The sequence below is a fragment of the Scophthalmus maximus genome, chromosome 1 (assembly GCF_022379125.1).
Source record: "Scophthalmus maximus strain ysfricsl-2021 chromosome 1, ASM2237912v1, whole genome shotgun sequence".
Taxonomy (NCBI): domain Eukaryota; kingdom Metazoa; phylum Chordata; class Actinopteri; order Pleuronectiformes; family Scophthalmidae; genus Scophthalmus; species Scophthalmus maximus.
In genome coordinates, this window is record NC_061515.1 from 3,867,155 (window position 1) to 3,891,954 (window position 24,800).

At 47.7% G+C, this 24,800-nt stretch overlaps 2 protein-coding genes across 6 annotated transcripts in view; one reads left to right on the top strand and one right to left on the bottom strand.

The window, feature by feature from the left end:
* sybu (syntabulin (syntaxin-interacting)) overlaps positions 1 to 24,800 on the bottom strand; it is a 97,705-nt gene that overhangs the window by 12,230 nt on the left and 60,675 nt on the right. The gene's annotated exons all lie outside the window — the stretch shown is intronic.
* Positions 95 to 8,236, top strand: gdf6a (growth differentiation factor 6a). Of its 2 annotated transcripts, none has more exons than XM_035629987.2 (2): positions 95 to 1,174; positions 5,567 to 8,236. In XM_035629987.2, exons 1-2 carry the CDS (start codon positions 466 to 468, stop codon positions 6,547 to 6,549), a joined length of 1,692 nt encoding a protein of 563 aa, XP_035485880.2. In that variant the 5' UTR covers positions 95 to 465; the 3' UTR covers positions 6,550 to 8,236. The 2 variants fall into 2 exon arrangements, with proteins under 2 accessions (XP_035485880.2, XP_035485881.2); XM_035629988.2 differs by having other exon boundaries at positions 5,630 to 8,236.

Genomic DNA, 24,800 nt, shown 5'->3' on the forward strand with positions numbered 1-24,800 from the left:
CAGCTCTAATCTGTGCGTAAAATCTAATCTAATCGGATCTGATGTGTCCTTGGATGGAACACTTTCAGACTGCCAAAGACTTTGAGATAAGGAGCACTGCGACTACAACACTTCTGGAAATCCGTGTGTGGATGATGCACATCACATCTACTTTGGTCAAACATCGTAAAGTCGTGGAGACGGAAACATGTCAGACACTGCCAGTGTCTTCTTCATCAAAATCGGTGTCTTGACGCCTGTAGGACAATTTGGCAATATTGTACTTTCTTGTCATTTGATTCACTAAAAAAAGTAACCTTTAGTGGACAGAGTAGATAGCGCAGCACTTGGCTGTTAAACCAACACCAACTTTCCCCACACGACCTCCAGTGTCTTTGCCCCGTGGCGGTCCGCCGGCTCTGGTTGCGCGTCTCGTTTGCAGGTCTGTGACACGGAGCTGTTTGGGGAGCCGCGCACCGAGCGGCCATGTGGGCGTGTTTCCCCTCGGCCCCACAACAGCCCTCCGCTCTTGTGTGGAGTCCAGAGCGCAAATCGCACTTCTTCATGGTGCGACCAGAGAGCAGCAAAAGTAGCAGCAGCAGCAGCAGCTCCAGCAGCAGCAGCACCAGCAGCAGCAGCTCCAGCAGCAGCTCTCCGACGCTGACGCGCAAACACCATCTCCGGCCACGGCGGCGGCGGCGGCTGCTCCCGACATCCAACTTCTCTGAGCCGTGGTGGCGGGGGCGGGGGAGGGAGGGAGAGAGTTGGACAAGAGAGAGAGTTTCCCCCCCCAAACACCTCCAGGTTCTTCTTCTTCTTCTTCCAGCCATGGACGCATCTCGAGCGGTGTCGTTATATCTGGGCCTGCTGCTTGTTTTCCTTGGGAATATACCGTGCTTCCAGTCCGCTGCCATCATCTCCCCCTCTGCGCCGCGGAGGAGCAGGGGCGCGAGGATCTCTCACCACCAGGACGGACAGAGGTCGTCCAAATTCCTGAAAGACATCTTCGCGTCCCCGCCGCATCCCGTCTCGGGCCACCACGGCGAAGACCCCAGGGACGCTATCGTGCCGCACGAATACATGCTCTCCATATACAGGACATACTCGGCCGCAGAGAAGCTCGGACTAAACGCAAGCTTTTTCCGCTCCTCCAAATCCGCCAACACCATCACAAGTTTTGTGGACAGAGGAACAGGTTGGTTTCGCTGCGCCGCTTCGACCTCCATCAGCCATTCGCATCTGTCTTGTGTCATTCTGTGATTCACCCCTTTTCCTCAAGTTGGATCGTTTCGTATTTTCCTCTAAGATCCTTTTGAATAGTATAGTCACTGACAGCAGTGACGCGTAAAGGGGACATCGGAGCATGAAGCCCGCAACGGCTACTTTTACGCACGCTTTAAATCTGAAAAAGAAAGTGCAAATGCACTTTTACCAGCACAAACATATCCATAAATCATAGAGCACACGTGATGAAAGCAGAATTTCGGATGCTGCAGGTTGAGCTGTGAGCTTGTGTTCAAAGTTTTTCCACAGAGATCTGTTCGCCGCACAGTCTTTTCTTTTTTCTCTCCCTCTCTCTCCGAATAAGTTATATTACACTTAAATTAACCTCTCGGGAAGCGCGACAGTAAAACACTAATTGAGCCGCGCTCTTAATGAAGGCTGTAAATCACTGTCAGCACATCGGGCTGCAGCAAAGACTATATAGTCTGCCCCCAATCTCCACGTGAAGAGGAAAGAAAGTTGGGTTTTTTTTTCACTCAGTGAGGAAATTGAAGCACTTGCTGGCTGTTTCCTTTTCGACCCAAACACTCCGTGCATTTAAAAAAAAAACTATACAAAACGGAATTTAATGCCAAATTTAAAAAGTTTCAATCTGTTGTCCAGTATGTGGCCAGTTTGCTGACAATGGGGAGCTGGGGAGGAGGGGAGGAGGGGTGGAGGGGAGGAGGGGGCCATGGGGACAGAGCTGGTCGGTGTGAGAAGCAGGTGTTCGGGTCAGTTAACGTGTGTAACCAGGCGATTTGACCAGGTCCGCGAGGACAAACACAAATCTGACAAACACCAACACGTCCAACACACACACACACGCACACACACGCACACACACACAGAGAAGGACTCTACAACAAGCCGAGTTAATCTTTTGCAGGAAAAAATAAAGGCTATCTTTGTTTGCGTCCCCTCCCATGTCCCAGACACTCCCGAGCCTCATGTGTCTCGGACAACAAAATAAAAATGTGCCCATCGCGATGAGTCGTCTGTCCGGTCCCAGAGTCGTCTGGTTGAAACCTGTTATTCGTCCTGTTATTCTACAGGACGCCGTGAGATGCAGCTTCCCTTCCCTCTCAAGACTAATATTCAAGTGTGATAATAAAAAAAGAACATCATTGGAAAAACCAGGCTACACAGAAATCAGCCCATGTCACGTTCTCTCCAACATTTCCAGTCAAAAAAAGAGAGACTTTTTATAAACTATAAGTGCTTCGTCCGATGTGGCCACTTCTTTCAGCGTTAAGGGATCTGAATCTCTCTCTCTCTCTCTCTCTCTCTCTCTCTCTCTCTCCCTCTCTCTCTCTCTCTCTCTCCTCTGATGTGATGTGATGTGTCACCGGCCCTGACCCCGAGCCGGACCCTCTCTGAAAGCTGCTTGGCATCGAACGGCTGATTTGGAGTGTTTGAACTCGCTGATCTAATTGAGTGTCCGTGTCATAACATATCAAACACTTGTCTACTCTCCCATAAATGTGCCCATGCAGCTCGGCCGCGACATGGGCACATCCCAAACAAGCGACGAGGGAAGGATGAATTATTATATATTTATTTTTTGTCATCCTCCCTTTGCGACCGCTATACTTTAATTGCGGAAAAAAATGTTTTTCTTTTTCACGTTGTCCCGCATCAGATTCTTTTGGGATTCCAACCCCCAGCATCCCTTAAGTGTTGCACCGCCTTGACCCGGTTGAATGAACCTCAGCCGGGAGTTTTCCGTAATTCAAGTCGCCTCCGTCAGGAGAGAATTACGCACGGGGCCAACTTTTTGACGCGTAAAAGCAACAGGTTTTTTTTATTTATTTTTTGCTGCGTCTTTTTACGCAGAGACTGGATGTGCTGAGGGGCACCGGCGTGAGCGACGGGGCTTCTTTGGCTTCCACATTTTTTTTGTAGGTGAATGAAATATGCTTATAAAAGCAGGCGGGGTGTTTCCTGCAGGTCAGGAGAGGCAAGATCAGAAAAGAATAACCCGAATCTGAAAATTACTTTTGGCACTTGGGGTAACTCATTAAAGCGCAGATGGTGCAGCCCATGGCCTCTCTCTCTCTCTCTCTCTCTCTCTCCTACACCCCCCTCCTCTCTCTCTCTCTCTCTCTAAACAGAGGCATAGATGACAAAAACATGTTTTGCATTTCTTCAAACACGACCAACAAGCTCAGACCGAAGTGCACAGGATGCTTCTTTAAACCGCGCAATAAAAAAAAAAGAATCCACCGCGTTCTCCGGCAATTATCCACCGTCGAGCAGCATCCCCAACGTAATGGAAAAAAAGTGGCCTTTTACATAATAATGAGAGAAGAAAAACCTTGTACATTTTCATCTGTCAACACGAATCGTGTCCCTCAATAATATCCACAGTCGGCTCGGTCCGTGCAGGCGCACTTGAAGGGGAATGTTGTCGTTGGCAGTATGGGATGAAATATAAGAGGGGAAGTGCTTTAATGAGGAAGATGGGAATTGAGAACTGTTAATTATTTGGTGAACTTGTACGCGATTTGTTTGAGGTCTTATTAAAAAAACTAGAAACCTAATGTAGACCATACGCGGAAAGTTACTGAAACGAGCACACGGTTCCAATCTGCTTCTTCTTTTTTTTTTTTTACTCTTCGACTCGACAAAAAGTCCACGGAGGGAAACTGACAACTGAGATTCAAATATCTCTTTATGGGCCAGAGTTTTTACAGGTCATGTCAGTGTTCACATGTCGACATGACACTTTTATTTACACCCAAAAATAAAAAGGAGAAAAGAAAAACGTTGGGACGAAACAGAAGATCAACTGAGACATAATGTGTGCTGGTGTTTATTTTGTTGCTTTTCTTTTATAAAACACCAGAAATCTTCCATGACAACAAACTTATTAAAATTCCAGCTTCTGGATTCAAAGCCAAATTTTTTTTTACAATAAGTGGGAAATGTAGCATGTAAAAAAAAATGGTTTACTTGTTCCCAAACAGGAATGTGCTTCTCTGTGAATCCTCTGGATAAATTCTGCCTTTTTCCTCCGACTACTGTTTTTTTTTGGTTTGGGAACATTGGGAAAACCGCAGAAAAGAAGAGAAACATTTTCACCCTCATTTGCAGAATTATTTCGTTTTGTTCATGCAAAAAAAAATTCTCATTCAAAAATCCCCAGAACAATAAATATTTTTTTGGCAGTTAAAGAACAAAGAAACCAAATTGTGCCGATTCTTTTAAAACACCGTTAATTACAGTGATTGTGTGTGTGTGTGTGTGTGTGTGTTCGATGCCCTCTCGTGCATTGTCTCTCCCCGTTCATACTCCGGCCCTGGGTGAAATGTCTGCAGGCCTCCTGGCTCCTCCGCGGGGAATAATGCATTAATTGTGTATTGTTCAGTTGAGTGTACAGTATGTCGCCTTTGGTCCGTTGTGTCTGGAAGCACCCAGAGGCCTTTTCTCATCACTAGGCCCCTTGTTTTTTTAAGTCTTTTTAAATCTGTTTTTGGCGCATAGGCTACTACTTTGCCCCCCCCCCCCCCTGCCCCCCCCCCAAAAAAGAAGTAACCGCATCTGATGAGCTGCTGAGATTTAAGACTTCGAAGGAGAAATTTACTTCCACTCCGCCAAAGTGGTGGAAATCAAGCATTAATCCGTCTGAGCTGTATTTTCATTCAAAGCATTTACTGGATTTTGATTAAAAGTGGCGTGGAATTCAAATATCGCCATGTTCCTGTTGGATTATTGTTGTTGCAACTGTTCAACCCCCCCCCCCCCCCAAAAAAAACAAAACAATGACACGTGGTTAAAATATGATTATGTGATGAGAACGTTTTAAGTTTCTTTTTTTTGGGAAACAGGTGAGATGACGTCATTGGAGTTTGTTTGCTTTGCGCCTTAATACGATTTCAAATGAATCAAAAAGAAAAAGAAATCGACCGAGGAGGCCTTGAAGCAGGTTTCCTCATTTATCTTTTAATTGTGAGGAGAAAAAAAAAAGTCGAGTCCATGATAATTCGGCCAAACGGTTCCGGGGGCGGGGTCGACGTGGGTCCATTAGGTGGGACAACCGACACAGTGTCATCAGCGTGGCGTTAACTGCGAGGGGCTTCGTTCTTCTCTTTATCATCCAAACTGAGGACTTGTCAGCTGCGGTTTGTTTCAGGCAGGTTCAGGGTGGACGTTTGAAAAACAAGAGAGAGGGGGGGGGGGGGGGGGGGGGGGGGGGGGGGGTGGTGGGTGGTGGGTGGAAGGCCCCTGTGGGAGAATGTGAGTCCCCCTCCCTCCATCCCTCTGAACACTGTACACCCTAAGTGAATCTGACTGCAATTATTTCTTTCTTTTATCCTTTCAGACGATCTTTTGCACTCTCCTCTGCGAAGACAAAAGTATCTGTTTGATGTCTCAACCCTTTCAGACCAAGAGGAGCTGGTCGGGGCGGAATTAAGGATATTCAGGAGAGCGCCGGGGGACTCGCAGGCCTCCCTGCAGACGACGGGCCTCTACGACATCCAGATCTACCCCTGCCGCTCGGACCGGCCGCTGGACTCCAGGTCCCTGGACCCGCTGGACTCCACCAAGGCCGGCTGGGAGGTCCTGGACGTGTGGGACATGTTCAAGGCGCAGCAGCATCACTATCACCACCCCCATCACCATCAACACCACCACCACCACCACCAGGTGTGCGTGCAGCTCAGGGTCACACTCGGCAAGTCCGACGCCGAGGTGGACCTGAGGCCGCTGGGCCTGGACCGGAGCGGCCGGTCCCAGCAGGAGAAGGCCATCCTGGTGATCTACACCCGCTCCAGGAAGCGGGAGAACCTGTTCAGCGAGATGAAGGAGAAGATCAAGTCGCGGAGGTCGGTGGGCGAGAGGGAGAAGAAGGAGGAGGCGGCGGCGGCGGCGAGGGCCGCGGAGCAGCAGGGCGTGTCGCTGAGGGGGGCCAAGGGAGAGGGGCCCCGGCGTCGGCGGAGGACCGCGCTGAGCAACCGGCACGGCAAGCGGCACGGCAAGAAGTCCAAGTCCCGGTGCAGCAAGAAGGCGCTGCACGTGAACTTCAAGGAGCTCGGCTGGGACGACTGGATCATCGCGCCGCTGGATTACGAGGCGTACCACTGCGAGGGCGTGTGCGACTTCCCGCTGCGCTCGCACCTCGAGCCGACCAACCACGCCATCATACAGACGCTCATGAACTCCATGGACCCCAACAGCACCCCGCCCAGCTGCTGCGTGCCCACCAAGCTCAGCCCCATCAGCATCCTGTACATCGACTCGGGCAACAACGTGGTGTACAAGCAGTACGAGGACATGGTGGTGGAGCAGTGCGGCTGCAGGTAGCGGCTGATTACTTGTTTGTTTGGTTTGTTTGTTTTTTTCAAAAAAGGTAAAAAGGAAAGACAACTTTCAGAGACAGAAAACAATCAAAGATGTGTCTTGATGGCTCCCGGGTTGAAGATGTTCAAAGTCCTCGCATGGTCTGAAATGCTCTGACGCACGACGCGCCTCGTCTTTACTCAAAAGGGATGCGCACAAAGAGGCAATTTCTGCTATTTATTCCGACATTCATTTTTACACTCTCTGCCTTAAAAGAAGAAGAAAAAAAAAAGTGTTTTACGCGCGCACACGTTCCCATCGACTCATCAAACAGGCGTTTGTTTCCCACGAGTGGAGACGTGTCCGCATGGCAACAGGGACTCTTTGGGAACACGGTGGTGTGTGTGTGTGTGTGTGTGTGTGTGTGTGTGTGTGTGTGTGATGTGATGATGTGATGTGACTGGGAGGGAGGCGAGTGATGGGAGAGACGGGAGCCCATTGAGTCCGGACCTCGTGCACCTGTTTCGTGCCGGGGCCGGAGGACAGTGGGCTTCGCCTGCCCGTCAGCGCTTTGTTGCATAAACTGTTGCCGTGTGATCCTGCCTGCCAGGCCCGGAGCCCTTTTGGGTATGTGCACCCAGGCTGCAAACTGCCACTGTCCAGCTGGAGTCAGCCATTACGCGGGGCCGAGGAGCAAAGTGCCTGTTTTCTTTTCTTTCTTTTTTTTTTTTTACAATTATTAAATACATAAGTGAATGGGAAGAAGAAAAAAAAAAGGCTAAATCATATATCAATAAATAAATAAAAGGGGTGAATGTCTAACACACACACACACACACACACTGGTCTGATGAGAGGAGACAACGTGGTGGTGGTGGTGATGCCTTCAAGAGATTTTTCTTTTTGGCGCTGGGAGATGCGCCGTGCGCCTTTTGCGGACAGTGAAGGACACACAACCGGACTTGTGCCTTGGTGGAGTGGAGAGGCCCCGTTGTCCCCCCCCCCCCCCCCAAACACACATTGAAAAACGAAAGAATGAAAGAAAGAAAGAAGGAAAGAAAGAAACCTTTTGCTCAAAAGTCTGCATCCTTACGAAATGCACTTCCACAAACTGACCTTGCGCCAAGGACACGCGGTCAGCGAGAGAGTCCGTCCTCTCCTGACGACGAGAAGAGAGAGAGAGACTCGCAAAACGAGACGATATTTAAATGCACATTAGCTTTGAATGCACTGCTGTTCATTATTATTTCTTCTTCTTCTTCTTCTTCTTCTTCTTCCTTTGAGCTGTAAATATTTGTACAGTGGAAAAAAACTTTACAAGGTGCAAAAACGAATGGAGAAATGAGAAAACGGCATTTCTTTGTAAATATACAAAATGCACTCAAATCGGTATAATTTCTATTCTATAATTATTTTAATATTTGTGGTGTACAGAGTTTCCATGATAATCATATATTTCTTACGTTGATAAGAGTAATTTAAAGGTGTATTCGTTGTTGTTGTTGTTGTTGTTGTTGTTGTTTTTTGCAGAGGGTGGAAAAATACCATTATTAATGTCTACCTCATAATTGCATATAGGATTCTGAGTTTTGAGGTGCATTCAGTTAGAGTGTAAAGAGCTTTTACAATGATATATAAGATCATTTATATTCCTATATTACTGGATAATATTCCACACCATTACTGTACAAATAAAATTCCAAACAAAGTCCGCCGGTCTGTTACTTCTGATGACTGCTTCCTCATTCAAGTGTTTTCAAGAGGGGGTTGGATTTTTCACAAAAACACAGAAATGTGCCTCCTGAGAGCCTAAAGATTTTTATCTCCATCCATGAAGATGACATCAAATTATGTTTTTTTTTTTTTTTACTTCTGATGGTTTAATATAGTCTGAATCTCAAGTCTATAGACACACACATTAAAAATTACGATATCTTCATCTCTCTCTGTGATTAAATATGCTGGAATTAAGACCAAAATTCAAATGACACCCATATCTCAGATAACACTCGGCCTGAAAGACAAGACAGAGTGAAGAGAAAGAAGGAAAGAACGACTTTACTGTGACAATTTTAGACTGTAGTGACCTTGCTGTACAGTCCATGTGGAGCACATGCACATTTGCCTTCAGGTATTTCTAGCTAAGTCTTTTGTAAACAGTCTCTCATCATCATATAGACAACAAATGTCACTATACGGAGGACCAATAAGAACATATGGTGACCATCCACCGACTGACACTGTCACTGATATGGCGCTGAATGTACAGACCCCCAGCTATTTCCCAATGAATTAGCCCCCGCCTGGGTCAAGTTTACTTAACACTTTAATGTTTCCCAATCTGCGGATGAGAGAGAGAGAGAGAGAGAGAGAGAAAAAAGAAGAAGAAGAAGTTTGAAAAGAAGGGATTGCTTCCATATAGGCTATCGACCTTGGCCTGGAAACAATTAGGAAATTGCTTTGAAACGTTATATGTTGTCCAGGCTCTTGTACAGTATCATGTCACTCCCCACATGTTTGCTCGGGGGAAACGGAGGATGCTAAGTGCACTCTTTAGCGGCCCGCCGCAAATGACTGACACAACAACCATTCCCCTTGAGTATAACCAAATGGCCCCTCCAGGCAGTACACGTCTGGAACACCATCGCCGGGGTGCTGCCACCATACGAGCCGCTCTGTCCCGGCCCAGCAGTGCATTCTGGGAGATACCCTGCACCGCCCCGAGTCTCTTTTCAGATGAGGGCTTTCGAAGCTGATTCCGGATTAGAAAAAAAGCAACTGCACGGTAACTCGTGAGATAAAGCTTTACTTTTTGTTGATTTATATTTATTTGACAAGTTCCCCCCGGTCTGGTGGGCAGCGGCCCGGAGGGTGAGACCGACTGTTAAGGGGAACAGTTAAAACGGTGATGAAAGGGAAAGGAATGCTTTGTTTACCCGCTGCTATCCCTCATCCTCAAGTTAAATGTTCCAATAAAGTTCTTCATCACAACCGACCTTATTGTCCCTCCACTCCACGCCGAGGCCGAGGGACCCGTGGGGGTGGAGAGGGGAAGAGTTGTGTTTATTTGAAACTTGCTCCTAATATATTAGTCTAAGCAAACTGAAAATGGCAAAGAGACGTGTCCTTTTCATCAGAAATGTGGAGAATGTATAACACAAATAGTCTTGACACCCCACATCTGCGTGCGGACGCTCCTCTTCAGAGATTTGAGAGGGCTGCAAAAGTGAAGATCTACTACGTGTTTCTCTCCGAGTGGAAAAGCCCGGGAGCGTCTCCAAGATAAAAAAAGAAAAGAAGAAAAAAAAAAGAAATCTTGCCTCGCACAGAAACATAAATGTTCCTCATACTTAACCTCTCTGTTATCAGCGGCGTCCTCATCAGTGACAGGAGAAGGCATAAATTACACTGATCTGTCCGACAGCGATGGACCTCTGAGAAAGCAGAAATTTGTTTCGGAGCATTAGAGAATTTATCTTGAGAGTCTCGGTGCCCTGAGTTGTTGAATGGATGCAATTTAAACATGGAGGGGGGAAGAGGAAAAGGGGGGGAAGGCCTGGTCACTGCCAAGGTCTGACTTTCAAACTCGCTATGGCCCACACTGATAAAACCCAGCAAGAACTTATTATCCATTTGTCAATGACTGTTTCTCGGCTCACAGATTTCGCTTTCGCCTCTGGAGGGGTTCCACCTTCTCTGGTTTCTTCCAGTTCCCACCGTTATGCTATTGCAGGTATTCTGTCCCCCCCCCCGCCCCTTCCACAATAAAGCTTGACACATTTCTCTGCAGCCAGGAACACAGGCCCAGGGTGAAGGTGGTGCTTCTCAGCACTGAACAGACGCGGAGCGAGAAAAAAAAAGATCATCGCCGCTGGTCCAGACCATGAAGAATGCGACGTGTGTATTGCTGTACGCGTTTGCATGTCTGTGAGTGTGTGTCCGTGGACAGAAGGGCAGCGGCGCACACAGATGGACAGACGAGTGGTGCAGGAGAGCAGCAGATGCCTGAAGTGACCCCTACTGCTGCCTTTCATTGAACCACTGGCTTCAACACAAAGGCAGGGCCGGCCCCAAACATTAAATACACTTGCTTGTGCCTTAATGCCAGAGGTCACTACACCCCCCCCCCCCCCCCCCCCCCATTAACTTTCTCGAACTCCTACATGAAAAGAACGGAAGTAAAGTTTTGTAGAAACCTTTTACAAACGAGAGCCCAAAAACTTTTAAAATGGTGTTCGCGCTCGGTCCCTGTTGTTGGAGCAGGGACGGATAATAACCTGCAGACAGGGTGTAAACAAAAGAGCCGACAGGCATCTGCCTGTCGATTATTCCGCTTCCTCCTCCCGTGGCCCCGACAGAAAGCCATATCCCTCCCTCCTGTCGGACCATACGGTCGACAGGAAGACAGCAGACACCTCCACTTCGCCACAGATAACCTGCTAATTGCATTAAACTCGCTCCCGACTGCACCTTTGAAACGTGAGGATGATTGGCTTATTTCGACATGCGGCGGAAACCCAGGCTTTTAAATCTGCGTTTAAAAGCTCCAGAAAAACTAAAGTCAGCTTCGTGTATATCTGCTCGACATACCTGTCCAGGGGAGCCCTTTTTCCTTCTGTTTATTTTCTAAAGGAATGTCTGAGGGTGCCCTTTCACCCCCTCCCCATCCATTTACTGCCCCTGGTCTATGTTACAGATGGTGACCCAGGTCCTCTCCATCCCTGATTAACAAGCACACCTTCGGACTCTCCCCCTGCAAACCTCTGCCGAAAGGGAGACCGTCTTTTTGTGTGTGCTCGTAGTCCATCTTCCCTTCTTTTTTGTGCGTGTGCGTGGAGTGAAGCTGTGTGTTTGAGCGAGCGTCTGAATGAGCTCGAGTCAAAAGCAAATTTACTCAGTTAAACTCGGACAATGCTCATGTTTGGGAGCAAGGCAAGGACGTGACCCCGCTGCCAATTCACATCCGCAGCGGCTTGTGGGGAAGGAGAGGGAGGGTCGTTGACCAATTGTGACCGGACAATGGCATTCACTGGTCTGGACAGTTGCCCCACCGGAGGACAAATTAGGTCTTTTAAAACGCATGCTTTGACTCGCAATGTCAACGGGAAAGACAGGAGTTAAACCGCAGAGCAGACTGGAATAAGTTCCGTGGTTCGAGAGTGACCCAGAATCGCAGAGTCAGTGGCGCAGGCGCCCTCTCTCCCGATCCGTGCTCAATCAACGTCCATTAACTCGCTCGCTCCTCTACATAAGACATACCCCAATTAAAAAAGGACATGGGTGGTACAAAAAAAGCGAGGTTTCGGTTCTGCATTGTAAAACGAGACGTGTAGGCAAACAAACATGGGTCAGGGGCAATGAGGCAGCAAGACAAGGATCTGACTTTGGAAAGGGGGGGTCGATAGTCGGGTGGAAGGTGGAGGGAGGCGGGTAGCGGGGGGTGAAGGAGGACTTGATGGACAACTCCACAACTCGGCAGAGGCAGAGCTTTCACTTAAAAATGGTGCCTGGCCTATCTCAAAAGGTCAGAGCCCAGAACACTAACACACTACATTAATCACGAGAGGCTGCGGCCTACCTGTCTAGCGTTTCAGCCCTGCCGTACAGTTAACCTCAATTACGCTTGATTACGAGGTGTGGAGGACGCCGGGCCCGGTGCCCCGGTGCCGGGGGCCGCGCCAAAAGATCAGGCATCAATAATGCAACGTCAGATTAGATGTGGCCCCGTCTGTCACCGCGCAGGACTGACAGGAATGGTTTCTCGGGGAAACCGTGTCCAGGGTTAACGAACAGGTAACGGTGGGAGTTCTGTGTGATATCATTCGCTCTCTTTTTTTAAGGTCTTCACATAACATATGTGGCCCTGGGCTGAAAAGGGAAGCACAAACATATGCATGCGCACACACTCACGCACACATACTGTATACATATGAGACACAAACGCGTACACCAAAGCATCGTGTGGTGTACCAAAAGAGTGCTGAAGGCTTCATGCCGTCCCAGCCCCCTCCTCGGTAATTGCCCCATTATGTGTTGGTGGTGGATGGAGCCATTACAGATGTTTTATGATGGGGCCATTTTCATTTTGTCTTCCCAATGAGGGATGGATTTATGGTGCACGGCAGTCAGGGGGTAAAAAAAACAAAAACCTTCACCGCTGCATTCCCTAATACACAAACACACACACACTTGAGTTTCCATACACCAAAACAGAAACGTAATGTAAATTTCTCAGCACTATCTTTCTTTTTTTATGACTGACACCACTGTGAGTCTGACCTGTCCTCCCTTCACCCAGCTCACTGTGGTGCCCAAGGCCGCGAGCGAGGCTGTTGGCGGCAGCGTATGAGATGAATAAATGTTTGATGGCCCCGTGGAACAAGGCACACTTCCAGGGCCGGTCGTCAGTCGGTTCTCCGGGGGGTCGGTTGGGGTTGGGAGGGAGGTTTGCCGGGTGAAGACCTCCTCGAAGAGTCTCCGGTCCACGGGGGGAAGCAGCAGCAGGACCTCGAGTCAAACCGAGTCTGACACTTTCTCACCAAATGTTATCCGACTAAAAAGGAACCATCGTAAAAGGCAAAGTAAACAGCAGTTAGCTTTTCAGAATGAATCTCCGTTTTCCCTTTCAGTGGCGTGTTTGAAGTGCTGAAGACTCTCTGGCTGTGCGGTTTCTTTCCAGAGGCTGTTTTGGTGTGGTTCCCCAGACGTCCCGTTTGGAAATCAAATCGTCAGCTTGGTAGCTTCTGCGCCAAGAAAAATAATGGTCATAAATTGGTTGCCTGAATGGGCAGTCTAATTACAGGGCTGCAAGACTGAAAATTTACCCTGAAAACTCACAGCTACAATTATTAAGGTTAACAATGGGGACACTGGGGTAGCATTCGCGAAGGCTTCAAAGAGCCCAACTGGTTTTATGACTCGTTTAAGTGGCGCAGAGAGACGTTCAGAAATTGGAGCAGGTCCCCGTCTGTGTCAGAAAATAGCTTTTCCCTTCGCGCACGAACTGTGGAAAGTTGTCAGGTACAAGTCTTTTGACAAACAAGGTCAACGGAGGAACACTCATTATTAATCATTTACCAGAGTCGCACAAAGAGAGCGAGAGGGACTAGATAGCCCAGAGGACCCAGGGGTTTGTGACCGAAACACTGGCCTCATCGTGTTACACACACCGGGCCTCTGTGATAGTCCGGACACCTCGCTCCTATCAGGCCTACCTGCCCCGCCGGTGATTGATTTTCTCATTGTGTGTGCGCTCACCTCGTCCCTGGACGTGCCACAGTTTGACTTTACTTGGAAAAAGCTCACAGCTGTTTGAACTACATCAGGAAATCCGAACCGGGGGCTTGAAGAACTGTTCAAGCCCCCGGTTGAAGGATGTGGGGTTGAACGAATGATGTATCGCTGACCATCGTCTGAGGTTAGTCCCTGTCAATTCTCCCGAACGCTGCTCTTTATTCACTGCAACATAAATTCTCCCGCTCTGGCACGAGGAATGGAGTGAGGTTTGTTTGACCAGATGTAACTTTATCGGGGACTCTCTATCCCTCGCCATCTCCCCCTGCTATTCTTGTGGCACAAAAAAAAAGAAAAAGAAAAAGTGAGCTCTCACACAATATTTCTGTTTGCCGTAGTCTGACCTCTTTGTGAACTGCGGTGAAGTGAAAGGCACTTTCAGCCAGGGGGAATCGGATGGCAGTAACCATATGCCTTTCAACTGATACAAAGGTGGGAAAGGGGGGAGGCCAGGGGTGTGTGTGTGTGTGTGTGTGTGTGTGTGTGTGTGTCGGAAGGGTGTAGGGATGGGTTGGTGGAGGGGGGTGTTGCATGCTAGGGTGAAAAGGAAAGTGCCGTGCTGCATCTTTTTGTGTTGGTAAAGTGGTGGCAGTTAAGGGTCGGGGGGTTTTTGGGGGGAGGAGAGGGGGGGGGGGGGGGGGGGGGGGGGGGGGGGGGGGGGATGTGGTGCTGAACTCGAGGCGACGTCCGGGGCCGACTGGCTGTTGAGATGGAGCCCTCTTATGGATGAGTGCAATGGGTAAACAGCATTCCTCTCCCCCCGTCTGACCCTCTCCGTCTCTCAAGTCCTGTCTTTCTCTCTTTCTCCTCTTTCTTCCTCGTCTGTCTATATTAGCGAAACACTTCACCCTCCGAGTTTGTTACCGCCGTCCGTTGAACCCTGCTGCCACTTCTCATCTGACCTCTGTCTCAAAAGAGTCATTATTTACCCCGCGGGACATCAGAGAGGTATTGAGTCGAATCTACTTCCCACCATCTACCCATGTTTTGCTGCATTTTATTCATTTCAAGTTAAAGTTGCTATATGGTACGTATTTTAAAACATAAAAACTGTAACTCAAACGATGAACAGATTGTCGTCTATCTATGGAGTTTCTACTGGAGTTAGCATGCTAACCAGCTAGGCCCAACCGACTCGTAATACTCCTGTGCGCCTCTAAGAGGTGACAGTGAGTCACTGCAGTGTCCAGTCGGGCCCTCGGTCCAACATTTATATGATGAAGCTTCCCAACGGGACCCAATGCGTGATCATTCGCACACCGTCTGTAAATCAAACACACCCATTATCAATTTTATTAGTTATAGGCTACCAATGTCAGCCTTTATGATTCTGTGGTTTTTAATCTTAAAAGTACTCACAATAGTGGTCCAGTGTTAATTTGCACTTTATCATTCAAAGTGATACAGTACCGAGTGGAATCTAGCTGTCGTTATATTTTCTTAGCTAATGGTTAGCTAGCTAACGTTAGCTGAAGATACCTTGACTGAAGCGAAGGCTTGTTTCACGGCTAGCTAGCCGGTGAATGTTTATGGTCAAACATTGAAATTAGTCATGCATGTCCTTTTTTTGTGACATTGCATTTATCTTTATCTTTATACGCTACTGCCTTTTCCAACAACTGTCTGTCTGACTATGACATGGGGGGCATGGGGGGCCTAAGCAGCTTCTTTGTTCGCTAATGCCTTTTGCCGCCCCTGTGTTAACGCTAACATAGGCTACAATAGCAATTAGCCTATATATACACAGCACCATTAATTCAACAAAGAATTTCCAATTGTCATTTTGGGACCACTACAGAATCTATACGTTCAGCTTGTTGGTACATTAGGTTATTACTTCAATACACTTACGTTGCATGTTAATACAAAAAAGCATTTGTTTTCAGTTATTAAGCTGATTTATGTGACCTGTGGCCCTCCGTGGACTCTGCGCTCTGCTTTCCTGGGATCCATGTCCATACGTTTGACATCATTAACTCAAAGTGAAAAGTGTCATGGAAGCAAAGTGTCGTATTAATGATAATGTCATGTCTTGATTTTATTGACACCCCCCCCCCCCCCAGGACATACTCTTAATTCTACTTCATACCCTGACAGGTCAAAGGTCAGGGGACGGTTCCAGAACAGCAGATGTCGAGATGGTAGAGATTCTCTAGCGTCTTGCACAAACACACTTCAGTGGTTTTTAGTCACAAGTTCAAGCTGCTGCTTCTTCACTTCAACTCTACTCACTCTTCATGTTTTTCTACTCGTGATGCTGTTTATTCGTTGTGAAGTACCACTCGGTATTTTTGGAATTTCTCGAATTTTGACCCATAATATGGACTAAGAGTTCTGATTAGCCGGTGAGGAAAGCAACATCTTTACTTGTGATGGACCATTTGTGCAGCCCCCCCCCCCAAGCGAATATATTGGGATAGGGTGAGTTGTACCCTTTGCCTTTGACTGATCTTAGAATCCAACAGACTTTGAAAAGTTGAAAAGTGGCTCGCATCCCGTCTGAACATACTCTCAGAATACCTCAGCTGCATTAACCTGTGTTGATGTATGAAACCATACAGTATGATACGCAGCACCGTCCTTTGACATCATGATGTACAACTACACCAACCTGTTCACATGCCTTTCCTCTTTAGTCAGCATCGCCCAAAGGCCTAGAGATTAGTTTAAATCCAGATTTCATAATAGGAAACAGAAACGAAAAACATTTTGAGATTTAACAAATCTCAGTTGGAAAATCGCGGCCACTGCAACGTTGATACACATTGGCATTCCCTTCAAATGATTTGTTGGCCTATAACTATACAGTCGGTAATCTCTGCGTATGGTTACAGTGGATATGGGGAGTCGGCGTGTTTAGTAGGAAAGGAGGACGGACAGGAAGAAGGTTTGTTACAGAAGCAACATTAATCTATTCCTCTCCGCGCTCTTTGAAGAGCGGCAGCGGCTATGACAGGCTAAATGTTTCCAGAGATGTCACATTTCCACAAAATCTAAAAAGGCTCTTGCGAGCACTCATCCTTTCATGTTTGATTGTGTGTTGGAGATCCTATGATAAACAGACGAGGGTGGTGGTTGGAGGGGAGCGGGGGCTAGGTGGTGGTGGCGTTGGCGGCGGTGGGGGTTTCGGGAGAGGGGCTGCGGATGGGAACGTACTCGGGCTGCTCCACCACCGGATCCAGATGCTCTCGCAAATTACCTCTTTTGTCTACTTCAGAGGGGTTCGAAATGCACGTCTGAATTAGGATCCGGGGGTTTTCTCTTCAGACTTCTAGGATTGCAGGGTTATTGCGCCGAATCTGGTTAATCTGGGGCAAAAAACCCGTTCCACCCACCCCTGTCACTTGTGCACTCAGTGGTCTCCGGAAAATGCATATCCACCCTCGGACAAGACATTGAACAGATGCTGCGAGGGGCTGCCGTGAACCTTGAAGCATGTGAGATGCAGCAGAACTGGGCAGAGCAGGTACATTCAACACCACATGTCCCGTGGAAGCCAAATAGACACACTTCCTGTGTGATTTGGAAATCTCTTTTAAAAGAAATGCTCGGTCATCGCGCTGAAATGTGCTGGATGTGTTCACGTTTCCTCTCTCTTCCCCTCTTCCTGTCTGCCTCCATCTCCCTCTCTCCTCCTCATTCCTCCGAGGCTTTGGTCTCCTTCGTGTTTTCGTCAGTGCCGTCCCGCCGCCGTCCTTTTTTTTTTATTTTTCCAGCGCCGCTTAAGTGTTTTTGTGTCTCAACACTCTGTTAGAGAGGTCGTAAAATGCTTGTGGAGAAAACAGAGCACTTCCAGCTGAACTCCGGAGAAGGGGGCAGTGAAGAGAATGTAAACTGAAGGTGAAGAAACAAAACGGAAAGAGGGGGGGGGGGGGGGGGGGGGGGGGGGGGGGGGGGGGGGGGAATGTCTTCATAAAAATAAAATAACAAAAATACCTGAATGAATCTCTTAACAAGCATCTGCATTGATGGGTACAGCTTCATGACATTCACTTCATTTAAAGTGCCCCACTTCCTCCCTACAGGCTGAAATCCATAGTTTGCGAATGAAACCTTCAGCAGTGACAATCAGCATGAATAAACTCTGTTCCCATTAAGGCTCGCTGCTTCGAAACTTTAACCTCTGGGGGACGGTGAGTCCGCCTCCCATTGCGCTTAAGCTCGTGCAGAAGCAGCACTCTGGCGTTGCACAGATAGGAATGTGCGCAGATGCAAAGCATTTGCATGTGCTCATAATCCTCCACATCCTCCGAGTCGGTGACAGTCTTCTCATGGCTCGAGGAGGACGGTGCGGTCACAGATCTCCCGGTGAGTTTGGTATGAGCCATTAGGAAAGGAAGGAGGAGGAGGAGGAAGAGGAGGTGGCAGAGGAGGAGGAGGGCATTCCTGATTTCCAGCCAGGCTGATCGGCAGAAAGCCTGCTGCTCATCTGTCCCACAGAGGCAATGCTCTCCGCAGCCAGCAGGGTGCCCTGTGACTGGCACATCTCGTTAGCGCAGGGGAGGGCGAGGGTGAAATTGAGAAAATGAGATCTGGGGGAAAAGAGCGAGAACGGTGAGTTTTGCTCCCGAGGGGCCTGCAGCCTGCTTGCTTTTGTCCAAATGAGTTCCATGAATGCATGATTTTCTTTAATGCATCTCACAAAATTACTGAATGGCCACAACTCATCAGACAAAGGCCGCGTGGGAGCCGCTCCTTCGTCCCGTCACTGCCCACAGAGTTCGGGGACGTCATAGGAACTGAGAGTAAAACCTGAACCCATAATTCATGGCACGTTGAACCCGTAATGTACGCTGCTTCCTGTCGCTGGGTGGGATCGCTGGCGGATCGGAAAACAAATTCGGAACAAGGTCCTCTGCTGTGTTCTTGGACAACAACGCTTCCTTTGGAAATAACCATATATCTTTATGTGCTTTGACTCCAATAGCTGAAATATACATAGACTTTTTGGGGCGTTTTAAGTGCTGCATAAAAAAAAAAACATACTTTCAACATCAGTCACTGATAAAGAACATGTGGAAATCGATCCTGTTTATCCGTGTTTTACAACTGAGGCTTCGGAGACAGATTCAACACACGTTGTTTCCGCGGAGACCTCTGAAACAAGGTCACGACCTCCGAATCATTGCTGCCGTACGCAATTATCATAAAATTAGGGAAAAAATCATTACGTCTCAAGGTTTAGTGTGTTGGGGTTGTTGTTTTTTTGGAGCTGTTAAAGGGGGTCCCGGGGTCTTCAGGACCTCAAACACAACATTTACACACCACTGGCAAATACTGCAGATTCACACTGAGAAGAATTTTCTACGTCTGAATGATTCGGCCTCTGTCATCCATCTGTTTCCAAGCCGCTTGCTCATTTCTATTTAAAGCCGCCGACGGGAGACGTCGAGAAATAAAATCCAACGAGAGCACTTCCACAGCCACACTCGCAGACTTACACCTACTGAAAAAAGCTGGAGTTCTTTCGCTGCACCTGAGCCGCATGTGTCTGGACTGTGGGAAGAAACCGGATCGCCCGCAGGAAGAACCCACACAAAAGGAACGTGGAGACTCCACACAGAAAAAGGGAGCAGCGCCGTGTTTTTTTGGTCCCCTTCGCAAAAAATATTCTCTCCTCTGCATAATGTAATGGTTTGTCCTTGTCTGAAGACGAGAGCCCCCTGATAGCCATAATATACAGCCAGCCATGACTCTTTGGCTCCGGTTCCTGGACTCGAACCGAACTCGAGTGCATCTGTGAACAGTAAACTTTTCTGTTTTCTGTTTAGTCTGGCGGATGAATTCTACTTGAAAGAAAGAACGACCGAGGCAGACTTTTCTTCAGACTCGGGGACTTGGTCCAAAAACCGTCCAGCCGGTTAACAAAGTAGAGGGGGGGGGGGGCACCGAATGAAATAGCAGAGAGAGGCTTTTTTTTTTTTTTTGCATCTATTAATTTGTGTCAATAAATGCATGAATTTACAGACATGTCAATTTTACGAGTCTCTGGCCGGAGTGCCAACACGATCCACTCACAGCAAGTTGGCCACATAAAATGGCTCAACTCTTTATGATTGACTGCGCCCACAGGAACAACAGTTAAAGTTTGGCATAATGCGCCTGCCTACCTAAAGCAATTTTTTATTGTGTGTGTGCGCGCGCGCGCATTTTTACATTTTTCTGAACATCTGCTCAGAATGAGAGCGACACAGATTCAGGTTTAAATACATATGCAACACAGATGCACACGCTTCCACACACAATTTGGATTTCACTTCTTCTTTTGCTCGAACTGAGACAACTTATCATTAAAAAAGTTTTGATCTGAGCTTGTAAAGAAAATTACATGAGTTATATTTCAAATCGATAACAGAGACCCCCCCGCCCCCCCTCACCAGAAATGAGCGGGACTGTTGTGGTCGACTGTTTGCCCGCTGATTTATCGCCCTTATACACTACTGTGTGTACTTAACTTGCCTCGGAAAACATGTGGATAGAAGTTACAGCGCCCTTTCTCCCCCCCCCCCCCCCCCCCCCCCCCCCCCCCCCCCCCCCCCCCCCCCCCCCCCCCCCCCCCCCCCCCCCCCCCCCCCCCCCCCCCTCTTCTTCACACAGACCACATTGTGCTCCTCACCAATCACATCGCAGGCTGCGCGATGTCATTTGAGGTGGGAACCCCAGTAGGAGGGCCTGGGCTGAGGCGGGCTGGGGAGGCAGGGAGGGGAGGTGGTGGTGGTGGGGGGTTGTGGGATGGGGCGGGGTGGGAGTTAGTTCTTAGCCAGACACTAGGCTGAATAAATAAACCCGGAAACATTAAAAGCCCTTTTCCCCTTCACCTCTGAACTTGTGCATTAGATTGTGTAAACACACATCAAGACGCTCAGACGCAGCTCGTCCTCTTGTCCTGACACTGTGCTACACACTCGGATGACTCTTCTCAGGGGTAAAGACAACGTGCCACCGGTTACACTTTTCTTCTGCGAACCATTCCAGCCGAAGGGGGATTTTTGCTTTGCTCTACACGAAAAAGATGCAAAGATTTAGAAGAAATTTCTGTGGAGCAGACGGTCAATGATGATTGCAAAAACTAAAGCAGCAGTTTTCCATTTCCTCCCGGGGTTGGGAGCCGCAACTACTCAATTCAGACAGAAATATCATATCTGAGTCTTCGTTTTCATTCGTAATGTCTTCATTTTTCTTATCAAATATTTCCACATTTTGACCGTAGGAAAACTATTATTTTTATTTTTTTCGAGAATCTTCCAGGAGTAGTGTCTGTTTCCTGACATATTAAATCATAATGCTGCGTTTAAAACAAGAAAAAATGCCACTTTTATTTTTTTGAAAATACCCGACAAGTTTATTTCACCATGTCGCCAAAAATATTTTGACTTGTTGAAAAATAACTTTAATCTTATAATGTTTAATCCAAAGCAAACACTAGCCGATGTTTCTTGTTTTTTACGCTGCAGCCAAACAAACTCACATCGTTTTAATAAAAGAAGTTGGTCAAATATAATTTCAGCAATTGGCTGATTCCATGCTTTTTTTCCCATCTCACACAACAAAAGGACAAAAAGAGTTGGTTACCTTGCTATTCACTGGAGGTGCGTTAACAGAAACATCATTATTAAAATCCAACAACACAATTGTCACAACATGTTTTGTCGCTGCTTCGCAATAAACCCAAAGTTTTTAACGCTTTTAAAGTCGAGCAGCAGCAGAAGGGAATGTCAGAACAGTGCGGCCGATACCAGCGAGATAACATTACAAACAGTGATGCTGGATTGCCTGCGTGGAATGGCCCCGGCTCGGCCGCACACAATGAAAACTACTATGCTGTAGAGTGATAATTAAGAAATGCAATTAATTGGCCATTGAACATAAATCGGATCTAAAACGGGATTCGATTTCGTGAGAAATGTACGGATTATCGAGACTAAGTCACAGAAGTAAAAGACGGGGTTAAAGGTTTTTGTTTTTTTGCAGCGCACACAGAGAAATGCCTGTATGTATTCACACTGTTGTGTCAAGTTGAGTGCGACGTGGAATGATTTCTCTTTTTTGAAGTTCCTGTTGATCGTCATTTAGGTCGCAGGCATCTCGGCAGTGCCATATTTAAGTGGACGGAGGATGAAGTTACCGCTGTGTACTTCTGAAGAGCTACCTGGGTGGGCAGGGGAGAGAGGAGTGTGCAAACGAGCAGTCGACACGCACACGCACGCACACACGCATACACACACACACACGCACACGCACACGCACGCACACACACACACACACACACACACACACACACACAGACAGAGACACATGAGTAAGAATTTAAGTGTTTCATATCTCAACAATGCGTCCCCCACAATGTGAGTGTGCGAGCTGGGTCGCCCGCCCCCCCCCCCCCCCCCCCCCCCCAGTGACTTTAAAAGAAAAAGGACACACTGACATCCTGACTTGATCTAAATCCGTCCGCGACAAAGTAACGTTTGCCCTCGTATGTGGATACAGTGCGTCTCTGCTCGTGCCACTCGGTGTGCGTCAGCGTGTTTGTGTGCATATGACCTGCATTATCCTGCTTTACTTTGGTTACAGAGTCCTCTGGGTTTCTCCTTTTTTTCTTGACTCAGGAGCTGGAGCCCCCGAGGCAGACAGCAGGGGTTCTATACTTAGTTTCCTGTAAAAAATACCTCTGCACTCCACATCCTAATTAATGTGAAGGGCATGCCCAAGATCCCTATAAAATCATACAAGACTATACCAATTTCCTGGTAGCTCGCTCGCTACATGTGCTTCTTGTTCTTCAGCATAAGAGTTTCCTTCCCTGCAAAACCCCATGAAGATTTATACACCACCGCCACGCCTGCTCCCCCCCCCCCCCCCAACCCTTCATTCTTCTCTCGTCCAGCGTTATTTCCCTCAATGCGATTTGTGCTTGACAACATTACACACAGAGATTAGACTTTCTGTCCCTTTTACCCCGGAAATAAAACATGACGATCTCATGCAGAGAGACTGTCAGGGCAACGTGAGGAATACCTGGCGTTTGCCGTTTGCATGAGGACCTGGCTTAAATCATGTTTGTAATTCTCTATATATCTGCGGGTGTGTTAGGGAACGTGTGATTGTGTTGGTGAGCTGGCGCTGAGCTTCAAGAGGCCAAAAAGACAGACTTATTGAAAATCATAAAGGAACACGGGCCGATTGCATGCACGACTGCACCCCAACACTCAGAGGCAGTAACAAAGGCCTCTGTCTGAAGCGTAACAGAACTCCCTACACACACACACACACACACACACACACACACACACACACACACACACACACGAGCACTTTCACAAAGCATTCATGCAAACCTCCGTAGCGCCGTTACTATGGTTTCCTGTATGTATTTGCTGTGTGTTGTATGACTGTCAGGAGATGAGCATGATCCACTGTGATAAGATGACGGATATTGATATTATCACAGATTTTCAAAGGAAATTAACTGCATTGGCATTTTATGCATTGCAAGGAAAACATGCTTTTGTCAAAACTCATTTACTCTTACATGGTCACGATTTTTGATTCATTTCAAACATAGCTGTCATTAAGGCACACACACACAAAAAACCCTAGCATTATCCGCTAGCACACACAGAACCGGGAGCTAGCGGGCCGTGAGGAAATATTCGCTGAATTTTACAAAAAATGTATTGGATTAAAATCGCTTACTGCCCCTTTAACATAACTTTCTGAATGCTCCTCTGACAGAAAGTTTACTTTGCCAGGCCAAGAAATTAAATAAAAACCTGCAGGAAGTGAAATGAATGAGAGGTAATGAGGTAACCTTAGTTTTAAGCTAGGCTAGCTGCTTCCCTGTTCCCAGGCATTGTGCTAAGCTAGCACTGGGTGCTAGCTGTATCCTTATATGGACATATATGAATGTGGCATTTGCCATTCTCTTCAGTTTACATAATTACAAGCTACCAGGACTTGAATAAGAAAACGATTGGTGGAAACATATTGCTACTTCATCTGTGTAGGAAGGAAGCATGAAAGGCTCCAAGAGCCAACTTCATGCTCAGAATTTCAAAACCATGATATCATGTATTGAGACTTTGAAGTCTGAAGTTACTGGACCTCGGTTCTCCTCTTGATTGGGGTGGTGTTAATGTAGCAGGTCCAGTCGTTTGGAACAAGTGTAAATTCACGTACAAATCTTTGACCGCTGCAGCTTTAAATGTTAAACAGCGCGACTTTAAAACGGAGCGTGCGGACGTTTCCCAAAACTCCAGTACGGTAGTGACCAACCGTTCGCCCTCGAATTTGGCTTTCATGGCGGCCCGGGTTGATTCGTCCCCGCTCACTGAAGTCCTTTTACACAGACCAGGTCCCACTTAGAGGAATGTGTGTGAGTCACCGCTGGTCATCGGACGACTGTCTGCGGCTCGCCTGCAGCTTCTCCCCCTGATCACTCCCCGGAGAGCCATTCAATCGAACCCCCATATATTTTGTGATTAACCTTAACTGATGACTTTATGCAACTGTTGTGTTTTACTGTCTCCTTTAAATGCCATTTATTATCCCACGGGTTTTTTTGGAGGTCCGAAAAAGCCAGACCCTCCCCTCAGCTGAGCCAGTCAGGTCCGACGGAGCCTGTTTCTGAGCTGCGACCCGGCTACCCCACCCCACCCTCCGCTCAACTACCCCCGCAGCCCCTTTCTCTCTCAGGGTTTCTTATGACTGACCAAGACAGTTTTATTGGCCTCCGACCAAACCTGGCAGGAAAGGGGGGAGCCGTTGCCGGGGTCTCAGCAAACAAGCTGGCAGGCGAGGAAACAACTGGCAGACAACAAGGAGATCTGACCTGAGAGATTGACGACAGAGCTGAGGGAGGGTTGATAAGCAAACCGCTGGGTGGGGGGTGAATGGGTGGTAGAGGGTCAGAGGACACCAGGAAACAGTTGCTGCTCTGAATGGGAGGAAAAAGTGGAGATGTGCACCATAAAGTTCTTTCCAGC